General features: G+C 38.6%; 1 protein-coding gene across 1 annotated transcript in view; it reads left to right on the top strand.

Moving 5' to 3' along the window:
- Positions 1 to 13,444, top strand: part of LOC140727952 (leucine-rich repeat-containing protein 63) — a 117,360-nt gene that overhangs the window by 52,608 nt on the left and 51,308 nt on the right. Inside the window, exons 4-7 of the mRNA XM_073045959.1 lie at positions 1,234 to 1,290; positions 2,224 to 2,375; positions 7,958 to 8,056; positions 11,068 to 11,204. Of these exons, the coding sequence (XP_072902060.1) occupies positions 1,234 to 1,290; positions 2,224 to 2,375; positions 7,958 to 8,056; positions 11,068 to 11,204 (445 nt within the window). The remainder of the gene's footprint in view (positions 1 to 1,233; positions 1,291 to 2,223; positions 2,376 to 7,957; positions 8,057 to 11,067; positions 11,205 to 13,444) is intronic.

Below are 13,444 nucleotides of genomic sequence, written 5' to 3'. Positions count from 1 at the left end.
GTTTTCCTGACTTGTCTGCTACTATCCCTTTCCAATGGTATGGTAAAGGAGACAGAATTGTGATTGCTATCTCCAAAATGCTCTCCCACTGAGAGACTTGACACTTGACCAGGTTCATTTCCCAATACCAGATCAAGTACAGCCTCTTCTCTTGTAGGCGTAGCTACATATTGTGTCAGAAAACCTTCCTGAACACACCTAACAATCTCCATCACATCTAAACCCCTTACCCTAGAGAGATGCCAATCAATATTGGGGCAATTAAAATCTCCTATTACGACAACCCTGTTATTATTGCACCATTGCAGAATCTATCTGTTCCTTGATGTCCTTGTTACTATTGCGTGGTCTATAAAAAAAACACCCAGTTGAGTTATTGACCCCTTCCTGTTTCTAACTTCCACCCACAGAGACTCAGTAGACAATCCCTGCATGATTTCCTCCTTTTCTGCAGCCGTGATACTATCTCTAATCAGCAGTGCCATGCCCCCACTTCTTTTGACTGCCTCCCTATCCTTTCTGAAACATCTAAAGCCTGGAACTCTAAGTAGCCATTCCTGCCCTGAGCCATCCAAGTCTCTGTAATAGCCACAAAATCATAGCTCCAAGTACTGATCCACTTTCTAAGCTCATCTGCTTTATTCATAATACTCCTTGCATTAAAATAGACCCAACTCAAACCATCAGTCTGAGCGCATCCCTTATCTATCACCTGCCTATTCTCCCTCTCACACTGCCTATAAGCTTTCTCTATTTGTGAGTCAACCTCCCCTTCCTCCATCTCTTCAGTTCAGTTCCCCCCCCCCCCCCACCATCAATTCTAGTTTAAATTCACCCCATTTGCCTTAGCAAACTTCCCTGCCAGGATATTGGTCCCCCTCAGATTCTAGTGCAACCCATCCTTATTGTACAGGTCATGCCTGCCCCAAAAGAGGTCCCAATACCTTATAGAGTATTAGTTATAGCTAATATCCTCTGAGGTGCTGCCTGCTTTAGAGGGTAATGACTATAAATGGTACCAGCTGAAAGAGGGTGGAAAATGTCAGTGCAGCTGATCAGTCAAGGGGAGATATCAACAGGAGATAAATTATGTTGGAAGTGAAAAAAAGCAGTTCTGATACTAATTTGAAAGGTGATTATCTGAAATTGCTGTATTTATGTTTGGGATCTGTAACATGCATAGTCTGCCTTCATATTATTGTGCACCAATCATTAATTACTTTATTCTTCCAGAAATGATTGCTGCTGCCAAAAGTTATCATGTCTCCTCAGAACTGCCCATATACCCAGGTAACATAAGCTTTATGCAATGCTGATTCATAACATTTACTATAAAAACTCAGCTGTATGTGATTAGACATGATTAGAAGTTGTCTTTTGTAAATTAAATCGGTAAATTGGTTTGTTACTGTCACATGTACTGACGAGCAGTGAAAAACATGTCTTGCATATGTTCCATATACGGTAGATCAATACAACAGTGCATTCAACTAGTACAAGGTAAAGCAATAACAGAGAGCAGAATAATATGTTACAGTCCAGAGAAAGTACAGTACAGGTAGATAGTGAGGATCATAACTAGGAAAATTGTGAAGTTAACGATACTATCTTTACTTTTTATATCTTTTTATTAATTTTAAACAAATATAAGAGAAACATAGATACAGAGAGTTTGAGAATACATAATTAATAGGTTAAAGTATAAATACAAATAGATGATAATCCATATATAATAACCTCTCAAACTCACAGTGATTATGAAAAAAGGAGTAAATAAGAAAAAAAACCCCTCCAAAAAAAAAACCATGGGCAGCATTATGTCAAATATACACAGCAGTGTCAATAACTCCATACCTCCATCCAAATAATTAAGGATAATAAAAGTAAGGTTTAGGAAAAGTCAGTTTAGCTCATATGAAAATGTTGAATAAATGGTCTGATACTATCTTATAATAGCAGAATCGAAAATGTCCTTGAGACTGGTGGTATGTGTTTTCAGGCTTCATATCTTCTCCCCGATGGGAGGGGGGAGACGAGAGAATGACTGGGGTATGTATAATCTCTGAATATGCTGGCTGTTTTACTGAGGCTGTAAGAACTATAGGCAACGTCCATGGAGGGATAGCTAGTTTCCATGATGTGCTGAGTTGTGTCCACAACTTCCTGTAGTTTCTTGTGTTTATGGGCAGAGCAGTTCTAATATGCATATTTTTCTAACTCTAGGAACTGAACTGAATTTTGAAGAAAGTGCCCAGTGTTTTGAATCCCCAGACTCTGAATCCACAATGGAGGAGGAAGAAGAGGAACAAGTAAAACCATTTGAACTTGTTATTGTAAGATCAATAATAGCAGGAGGGGAGTCTATAAATCTGAGGGTAAGTGGTGTAAAAATCTATTTTCATGAAGTATTGCAATTATCAGCAAATGTTCATTCTGCACTGTAATAAACTGAGGTGAGTACTGCAGAATTACCGGTTCCACTTAATTGCAGGCAATTCATGGAACTGATGAAAGAACGGAAATTTCAGAGTATGTTGCAAGCAGAGTCTAGAAAACCTGTAGTTGACTGGAGAAAAATGCAGCACAATCAGCTACACTGTTATGATGGTGATTGATTGATTGGTTGTCTGTCATATCCGATGACAGCACAAGGAAATCTGTGCAGGAAAGTTTATAAAGTGAAAAAGCAGTTGCACTGGGGCTAATCCATTCTATCAACCTTGGAAATCCAAGTCCAGTGGTCACAGTGGTCATCACAGCTGGGGTCTTCTTGGTTGTAGTGGATAACCATGACTTCTTCCGTGCTTTGGTATGCCCTTCACTCCCTATGAAGCTTTGTAGAACCACCTTCCATTGGGTCTCACTGTTGATCTCATTTGTCCAGCTCACCAGAACTGACTTTGCATGCTGGGGTAGGCATAGCCCTATATCATCAGGTATGAGGCCCGCTGGCTTCCCTCACCTGGTTTGATCTGCCTATTGAAATGGTGTTCGAGGATCTGGTTGCTGGTACATGAGAACAGTTATTTAGAGCCACAGGTGAGAGCTGTGTGTCTGGTGGATACCAAGAGTGAGTGAGCTGCCCTAGAATGGACATGACAAGTCCCTTCACCACAGGTGCTACCCCCCCCCCCAAGACACTCCCTACACCCCATGCAAAAGCAATGAACTTGAAAATAGCTTTAAGAAATATTGTGACTGTGAACTAAGATACTAGAAAGACAGTGAAGCTGGCGATTATAAAAGCCTTTTTTATCCTAATAATTCCTGTTTAAGATGGTGTAGGTGAAGCACAGCAACGATTTGCTAGTAGCAAACAAAACAAAGAAGACTATAAATTACTGTATTAATCACACTTTCTCTCACACATGGTTACTACCATCAAAAACCTGTAACATCCCTTTCGGAGCTGAGCTTTTGAATTGCCTGTACAACCTGGCGTTTTTGTGGTGGGAACTGAAATCACGGAGTTGCAGGACGGTTGCGGCATGGCGTGTATGGGCTGAATCAAGGCAGTAGGGCCTGGGCCGGCGAGCCAATGTTTGAGCCATTGCTGGAGCGGACTTGGGATGATTCAGAGGCAAGACAAGCAGAGGTGAGGCAGAGTTGAGGTAGTGGGGCTCGGTCTGAGAGTGAGGACTGACCTGCTGTTCAGCCAGTTTAAGCACTGGGCTGTTGTGACTATGAACAAAGTCACCTGAGAAACCCTGAAGCTAGTGGATATAGAAGCCTTTATTCAGCAAAATGCACAGCAGGTATCACATTCAAGACACTCTTAGAAGAAGACCTAAAAGTGCCCGACCCATTATTACACGATATTCTCATATGCTAAAGTTCAAAGGTAACAGCAGGACAATTCTATACTTACAATGTATTACATATAATTTTCAAACACGTCCTTCTTCACACCCACACTCCAGACACCCAAAATGAATGTTAATCAGCATTTACTACAAAATGCTGGAGGAACTCAGCAGGTCAGGCAATAACTATGGAAAAGAGTAAACAGTTGACATTTCGGGTTAAGACCCTCCTTCAGAACTCAGCATTGTCTCTATCATACATATGCAGACATCAAGGAAGTGGCGTTTACTGGTCTGTAATCAACCCCAATCTGCAGCTTCAAGAAGACCATTGTTCAGAGCTGTATTTAAAAGTCAGTCTACATCCACATTCAGGTCTAAAGACTGGCTGCTGTTGAAATTAGTATTTGCTATATACCATAACTCCAGAATATGTCCTAACAGAGGCCAGATTGAAAAGGCCAGGGTGTCGGGGCCGGAGGCGAAGGATGGGGAGGCTCAGCTTGCTGCTGATTGTAGTTTACTTGTCTCTGCAGAGAACTGAGGCTGTGGCCTGCAACTAATGGACTGCTGAATCAGCTGCAGTGATGATTGGCTGTGTGACTGTGTACTCAGTTTTGTAAACTTCAGTTCTGAATATTATTTGCTTACTTTTATTGTTTGCACAATTTGTTTTTTTTCTGCACATTGGGTATTTGGCATACTTTTTTTAATGGGTTCTCTTGCACAAAATGCTGGAAGAACTTAGCAGGTCACAGTTTAAGGATAAAGGGACCGAGATGAGGAAAAACTTCTTCACACAGAGTGGTGAATCTGTGGAATTCTCTGCCACAGGAAACAGTTGAGGCCAGTTCATTGGCTTTATTTAAGAGGGAGTTAGATATGGTCCTTGTGGCTAAAGGGATCAGGGGGTATGGAGAGAAAACAGGTACAGGGTTCTTAGTTGGATGATCAGCCATGATCATACTGAATGGCAGTGCAGGCTCAAAGGGCTGAATGGCCTACTCCTGCACCTATTTTCTATGTTTCTATGTCTGGCAGCATCTATGGAAAGAAATGGAGAATTGTTGCTTTGGGCTGAGATCGTTCACCCTGCCTAATCTGCTGGGTTCCTCTAGCATTTTCGTGTGTTAATCTGGATTTTCAGCTTCTGCAGAATCTCTTGTGTTTATGATTTGCTGCCAGGAATACTAATGACAACACAGAATGGCAGAATTCCAGCAGAGCAGTCTGTTTTCAATTCTTAAGATCATGAATATCTACAAAATTAGCCCTTTTTGAAAAATATCAGCTTATCTTTCTGTGGAAGAAAACATCACAGTTGTCATTGCAGTAAATCACCACAACTAGTTGTTCCAACCTTGTATGTAATTCCCTGAGTTAGCTTCTGATTTCAAAATCATTTTGTCTTGATATACAGATTAGGTAGTGTGACTATTTTTTCTGCTGTTTGATTTTGTCCATCATTGATATACCTTTGACTTACAGTTACTTTTGTTCCATGAGTCTAAACATATTGACATACCATTCCCTTAGTTCTTGCACACTTTCAAATGTTCTCTCATATACAGAGTTCCTTATTAAACGAATATATATAATGTTTATTACCTACTCTTTCTCATAGAAATTACAGCTTTCCAAAGTGATGAACACATGTACTTCTAAATTAACTTGAATATGCCTTGTAAACTCATTCTATTGTCAGCTTCCATTTGACATTTTGAGGATGATCATTAAAGAGTGAACAAAATAAAGGAAGTTTTATTGCAATTGTATAGGACCTTATGAGACCATACCTGCATTATTAAGTACAGTTTTGGTCTCAGGTTGCTAAAGAATGATGTACTTGCTATTGGGAAAGTGCAGTAAGTATTCACCATACTGGTTTTGCAATGACATATGTATGAAACTGTCTTGCTATAGGGAACCTGCAGAAATACACCATCGTTAAAATGTAGTTTGTTGCCTTTAATTCTGTTCCTGTTATCTGGCTTTCTTGTACCAAACTTTGGATTTGAAAACATTTCACCATCTTTAGTTAGAAATCTACAATGTCACAGACCTGCAATATTGTACTCCTCAAATTTAATATTTTTAACTGAATCTGGAATTCAATTTCTGTTGGCCATTTCCAAGAGTATCTTAATGGCAGTCTTAATGGGCCAAATGGTCTAATTCTGCTCTCATATCTTATGGTCTTATGATCTAAAATTTAAAAAAACTGAAAATGCTGGAAATCTGAAATAAAAAAAGAAAATGCTGGAAACACTCAAGCAGCATGTGTGGAAAGTGCAACGATTAACATTCCAGGTCAAAGACCCTTCTTCTGAATTAGGAGATAGAGAACAACAAATTAGTTTTTAATAGGAGAGAAGCTGGGGCAGGGATGGGTAGAACAAAGGAAATATCTTTGATCAAGTGTATTCAGATGGGTTAATATGAACAGTTACAAGCACATTAAACACACATGCCTTGTGCAGGAAGGCACAGAGTCGACTGTACTTCCTTAGAAGGTTGGCGTCATTCAATGTCTGTAGTGAGATGCTGAAGATGTTCTATAGGTCAGTTGTGGAGAGCGCCCTCTTCTTTGTGGTGGCGTGTTGGGGAGGAAGCATTAAGAAGAGGGACGCCTCACGTCTTAATAAGCTGGTAAGGAAGGCGGGCTCTGTCGTGGGCAAAGTACTGGAGAGTTTAACATCGGTAGCTGAGCGAAGGGCGCTGAGTAGGCTACGGTCAATTATGGAAAACTCTGAACATCCTCTACATAGCACCATCCAGAGACAGAGAAGCAGTTTCAGCGACAGGTTACTATCGATGCAATGCTCCTCAGACAGGATGAAGAGGTCAATACTCCCCAATGCCATTAGGCTTTACAATTCAACCGCCAGGACTTAAGAACTTTTTAAAAGCTATTATTAATGCTTTTTGAGATAGTGATTTAGATGCATATCATATTTTTTTACTGAGTTAAGTATTGTATGTAATTAGTTTTGCTACAACAAGTGTATGGGACATTGGAAAAAAAGTTGAATTTCCCCATGGGGATGAATAAAGTATCTATCTATCTATCTATCTATCTAAACTTTTTTCTCTATATATTGTGTTGTAAGCAGCAAGGCTCTAGGACATTGTAAGTAGATTGCAATACCAGCTTGCTGATGAATCGTCATAGTATAGTTGCCAGTTGTTGGCAAACAGTCAGAACAATCCATATTTTAATACTTTAGTGGCAGTTTCAAAGATACGTTAAGGTGGCTGAATATTAACAATTTATCTTAGCATATGGCGAAGCAACTAAGCCACTTGGGTGGTTGATTGTCCATATCCTATCTCCATTTATCGAAGACAGGTTAAGTGTGAGTTGTACATTTGTAATATGCGTTTATCCTGCATGATTTGGACCTCTGTGCTTTTGGTAAGTAAATTCACATATTTATATTGCCGCTTTTATAGACACATTTAAATTTTTTTTTAACTTGGCATAATCAAAGTCTTGAACAGGCTTAAAGTTTTATAATGGGTGAATGGAAATATTTCTGATAAAACTACATAAAATAAAGCCACTGTTGTATTATAGTCATTCTAACTGAAATGCGATTCAGTCCTTGGTGTTGAGGCTCATGTCATAAGTTCACTGCATTTTCCTATCCAACCCTATTCTCACGTTTCATTTTGTTACGAGAAAAATAATTCACAGATAGAATGGTTGATGTGAATGACGTGCATCAATTCACAACAGCTTCATATTTTAGTTATAATATACAATAAAAAAACTTCTTTTCCAGCAGCTTTTGTACCAAGCTTCAGAACGTTTCTACATATATAAAGTGTTGGCGTGTGGCCAAGTGGTTAAGGCGTTCATCGAAGGTCGCTAGTTCGAGCCTTGGCTGGGGCAGCGTGTTTGTGTCCTTGAACAAGACACTTAACCACACATTGCTCTGCAACGACACCGGTGCCAAGCTGTATGGGTCCTAATGCCCTTCCTTTGGACAACATCGGTGGTGTGGAGAGGGGAGACTTGCAGCTTGGGCATCTGCCGGTCTCCCATAAAAAAAACCTTGCCCAGGCTTGCGCCCTGGAAACTTTCCAAGGCACAAATCCGTGGTCTATTACTTTATTAAGTTGTTGAAAGTAATTTTTTTTATCTGTTTTAGGGATTTTTTATTCATCAGCTTCCTGACCTGACAAGGCTCGCTTTCACCTTAAAGTATCTGAACCTCTCATTCAATAACTTCCGGGTCATTCCAAATGAGGTGAGAACAATTTACTAAGTAATCTGTACATTGAATTTTTCAGGTCTGAGTGTTATGAGTTTTGTAGTAAAGTTCTTCTTGGCCAATTGCTATGCCTAGATTAATAATCAAAATATCATCATTAAAGATGTTGTAAACATGAATGAAGTAAAACAAATAGTATCTTATTACACCATAGGTACTGTACTTTCAAATTTGGTAGGAGTTTATAGTGTAGTCAGTCTTTGGCATCGTTATGTTAGTTGATATACCAACATTCTTTCAAAGAATGAAAATGAAAACAAAAATAAAGCTACATAAAACTCTTGGCCCAAAGAAATGTAAAAAATCTTTAGAAACAACTAGCTGGAACTTGTCAAGGGCAGTAGATGAATAGAAAAAACGAATGTCTTAAATCTTGCCATGACATGGAGGAAGTGGAGACTATCATTTTCTGAACTAACTCTTACTGGACTGAAGTAATTGAAAGTAGACATAATAAAGGCCTCACTGATAATCTGGTATTCAGAGATTATTTCCAAATAAGAAGTTATTTGTAGAGTGCTCTTTGATAAGGCAGAAGAATCAACAAAGGATTATAAGAATAGTCTGTGTCCAAGAAATGGAGTTTCCCAAAAGCTCAATGTCTGACTTGAACTGGCTGTAATTGGTGTGAAGTAACTTGCTGTGGCAACAAAAGCAAAGGAATGATATCAGAGGCATGTCTTCATTTGGGCGAAAATGGCTGAGGCAATGCCACCTGTAGCCTTGAGCCAGAGTGAGGGGTGGACTTAGGAAGGCCTGATGAACCAAAGCCAACAGGATTGAAATATAATGGTGCAGAACTGCTAAAGGGAAAGAATAAAAATGAAGGTTTTCAGAGGTTGAACAGTGATAACTTAGGAGACTAACAAGTAGGAACTCCAGGGAAAACAACATTGCAAGGAAGACCCCCATGCCGGGGAAAAGGAGAAGAGGATCAATCATTCGGCCAATGGGAGATCCCCTATATTGGTGTTGTGAGAGGGGTAGTTTAGGTGAGTACTGGTCCAAAGGAAAAACAGCATTCTGAAATTGTTGATCCATAGTCAATATAATTTATGTGGAGATTTGCATTTCATGTAAAAAAGTTGATAAAGTTGCTAGTTTGAATTAATTAGGATTTGTGCTGTTATTTACCTAACTTAAGTTAGCTGACCAGGGTAAGTGTTAACAAGACGTAAGATAACCTGTTTTTGCTTTTCTTTGCTAATAATTCAAATCTGAAGTAGCTTTTCAACTATTTTGCTTGAAAAAGATTATATGAAATATTTCTGATACATTAGAAATTACATGATAGAACATAGAACAGTACAGCACAGTACAGACCCCATAGCCCACCATGCTGTGCCGACCCTTTAGCCTAGGATCATTTTAATCCTTCCCTCCTTCATTACTCTACATTCTTCTTTCATCCATATGCCTGAGTCTCTTAAATGTCTCCAGTATATCTGCCTCTACCACTATCCCTAGTACCTTCACCTATATGTAGCACTTATTAGATTTGAAGCACCTAAGACTCTCTGTGTAAAATATCTACCTCTGACATCCCCCTTATACTTTCCTCCAAACACCTCAAAGTTATGCCCCCTCACACTAGCCATTTCCGCCTTGGGAAAAAGCCTCTGGCTATCCATTCTATCCATGTCTCTTATCATCTTACACATCTCCATCAAGTCACATTTCATCCTTCTTCACTCCAAAGAGAAAAGCCCTACCATGCTCAATGTATCCTCAGAAAACCTGCTCACTAATCCAGGCATCATCCTGGTAAATCTCCTCTGCATCCTCTCTAAAGCTTCCACATTCTTAGTATAATGAGGCGAACAGAGCTGAACCCAATACTCCAAGTGTAGTTTGACCAGAATTTTATAGAGCTGCAACATCATCTCATGGCCTTTGAACTCAGTGCCCCGACTAATGAAGACCAACGCACTATACATTTCCTAACCCTTTATAAACTTGTGCTACAACATTGAAGAATCTGTAGACTTAGACCATAGGGATCCCAGAATAGATCCCTGCAGAGCACCACTGGCCACTGATTTCCAGGAAGAATATGTTCCAACTACTTCCAGCCTCTGCTTCAGTGAGCAAGCCAATTCTGAATCCCTGGATCCCATGCAACCTGACTTTCTGAATGAGCCTACCATGGGGAACATGTCAAATGCCTTACTAAAATTAATATACACGTCATCCACTGCTCTACCTTCATAAAATTGTTTTGTCACATCAGTCAAGTTCATGAGGCATGAACTTTTCTATTGTACATTTCTCTGAGTGCATCCGTTCCAAATTTACACTCCCGAGTTCCTACTGAATAGCATCAAAATTCATCCTTCCCCAATTAAATCCTTCCCCATACTGTCTGCTTTGATTCCTGTCCAAGGCTATGGAAAAGGTTAGGGAGTTGTGGTCACTGTCTCCGAAATGCTCACCCAGCTGGTTATGCAAGATATTTAAGCAGTTAAAATATCAGTAAAAATTGTAGTTGAATGGAACATTTTAGGCTTCACAAAATTTGTTTTCTCATGCTATAAACTAGCTTTAAATTATTTGGTTTTCCAAGAGAACATTTTGTCAGAAGAAGTGGAAGGTTTCTGTTCGTAACTGATTATTTTGGTATTTTCATCATGATGAGGTCACTCTTTCATTGCTTTGCTTTGGTAGGATAAGAAAAATAAAGCAGAATGCACATCATAAAGTGAAATTTATCGTGCCTGGAAAGAGAAAATGTTTGGCCATAATGATTTTATGTCTGTTCTCTTGTGGCTTTTCCTTTCTTTATATTGAGTTTTGTAGACTATTATATCTAATTCTAATAATCCATCTTCTACAGACATGTTCCCAGCATTTATTGTATTTCTCTTTATTGGCTTATTTCATAGATTGATTATTACCAAGTGTTACCTTTTTGACAGAAATTGTTGTTGAACTTCAAAACATTTTAAAAATGTGCAATATGTTTTCATATTGTCTGTTTTTTCCTCAAGATTTATCAATTCTCCTGCCTTGAAATGTTGAATTTAAGAGACAATCCAATTACAGAAATTTCTTCTGATATTGCGAAATTGACCAACCTGAGAATTTTTAACATTTCTTTCTGCATCGTTTCAATTCTGCCTGTTGGGTAAGGAGGTCCAAGTTTCTTACAGAATCTAATATCAAAGTGCACTAGTCATGATAAAAAATAAGTTTTGAGTGTGTGATTGAATTTAAGTATTTGGGTGGCATTAGACTTCCAACGTTCACTTTCCCAAATATCAGGCCAAAGGCATTTCTCACTGCAAAAATACGATTTGCATTTGCATTTAAAATAGATTTATGAACTTGAGATACAAAGATTAATATTCTGAAAGCATATGGAAACACTGTAGGTCTTCCAGGAATTCCAGTCCTTGGGGCAGCATTTAGCTTTTTATCTGTAAACTTATCTGTTGACTAATAAAGTTTGAGGCACAGGAAATTAGACTTGCAATAACCTCGGGGCGGGGGTGATATATGAATATTCTTAATCCAATTTACTCATAATCTTGTGTTAAAGATATATTGAGGTGACTGTTGGAGGTGGGGTGGGTATTCGTGTTGTTCCCCACTTTGCAAAAACCTTAATGGTGATCTCATTTTCCATTATGTGGTAGATTTTCTTCCTTCAATCTTTCCAGGGCATTCCTTTTTCTGTTATTTTACGCAATTACAACAATAGATTAATTTTCTACTGTATTACTGACAATGTTTGATTCATAAACTTTGCCCATGCTATCATTAGGCTGGTACTGTGTGAGCACATCTGTTAGCCATTGAACCTGTTGAGCAGATGCTAATTGTAATCTGACTGGTTTTGAGTACACTGCATGGACTCATTAGCACTATAACTTAGAGGCATTGCACTTCAGCACAAAAACAAGGAGCATCTTAATGAGCTTCATTACCTGGTGTATATTGTTGTATCATGGACCCAAGTCAGGAGCAAAAGATATAGCTGAAGGCAATTTCCACAAACTGTTAAGGATTTTGTTGTTTAGCTGTGCATCTTATTCATCAATTGATAGTTCAACTGAAATTGCAGTTATTTAGTAATGTATTTGAACCGAGGATATAGTTAACATAATAAGATTTTTGTCATCAATCAGGATTCTTTGATATCTTCCCCCCACCCCTGAGAAAGCATCCAAATATGAAATGCTTGCTTTAAAACAATCAAAGTGTCAGCATAGATAGAGGGCTATCTAAAATTGGTATGCTGAAGATGGCGATAGAAAATTCCAGCAAATGCTTACAATATCTGAACTGGTTTTCTGCAGTTAGTTATTTACAAGGGATTTGAGCTGAGGGTATAGTTAACATAAGTAAGATTTTTACCATGAATCAAGATGCATTTTTTTCTTTCTAGGTCTATGCAAGTCTCTAGGGATATGTAGCATAATAACAATACATTTTTCACCTTTGCACAATGGCCTTATTTTCTAGTGCTTAGCTGGTTACGTTTAAAAAAAAGATGTGGCCAAGTCTCAAAAAATTATAAAGGTTAATTAATTAATTATTAGTCAAATCTTGGCCTATAATTATTTTATTTATTTAGTTATTTAGAGATACAGCATGTTATTTTATTTATTTAGTTATTTAGAGATACAGCATGTTATTTTATTTATTTAGTTATTTAGAGATACAGCATGCTGTATGTCTACCAACCCATACGTCTTTGGAATGTGAAAGGATTTTAATTTTATGACTAGAATAATTTACATTTTCCTTGGAACTATTCATTATAAGTTTTTATTTCTGATGTTATTGAATAAAATTCATGGATATGTTGAACCTCTAATAATGAAGTGGATGGCTGAAAATGAATACGGTCCTGGAGTGGATCATGGAAAAGGATCTGGGCAGTTGTAGGGATGACTTGCAGTGGACTGAAAAGCTTGAGCATGTAGATAATAAGGAAGAGGATAGGCTGGAGCTTTTGGAAAGCATCAGGTTGGATAAATCACTGGGACCAGATAAGATGTACCCCAGGTTACTGTGGGAAGCGAGGGAGGAGATTGCTGAGCCTCTGGCAATGATCTTTGCATCATCAAAGGAGACGGGAGAGGTTCCGGAGGATTGAAGGGCTACAGATGTTGTCCCCTTATTCAAGAAAGGGAATAGAGATGGTCCAGGAAATTATAGACCAGTGACTCTTACTTCAGTGGTTAGTAAGTTGATGGAGAAGATCCTGAGAGGCAGGATTTATGAACATTTGGAGAGGCATAATATGATTAGGAATAGTCAGCATGGCTTGTCAAAGGCAGGTCATGCCTTACTAGCCTTATTGAATTTTTTGAGGATGTGACAACGCATTGATGAGAGTTGAGCCATAAATGTAGTGTA

The sequence above is a fragment of the Hemitrygon akajei genome, chromosome 5 (assembly GCF_048418815.1).
Source record: "Hemitrygon akajei chromosome 5, sHemAka1.3, whole genome shotgun sequence".
In the NCBI taxonomy this organism is placed as follows: domain Eukaryota; kingdom Metazoa; phylum Chordata; class Chondrichthyes; order Myliobatiformes; family Dasyatidae; genus Hemitrygon; species Hemitrygon akajei.
This window is presented reverse-complemented; position numbering and strand designations above follow the sequence as displayed.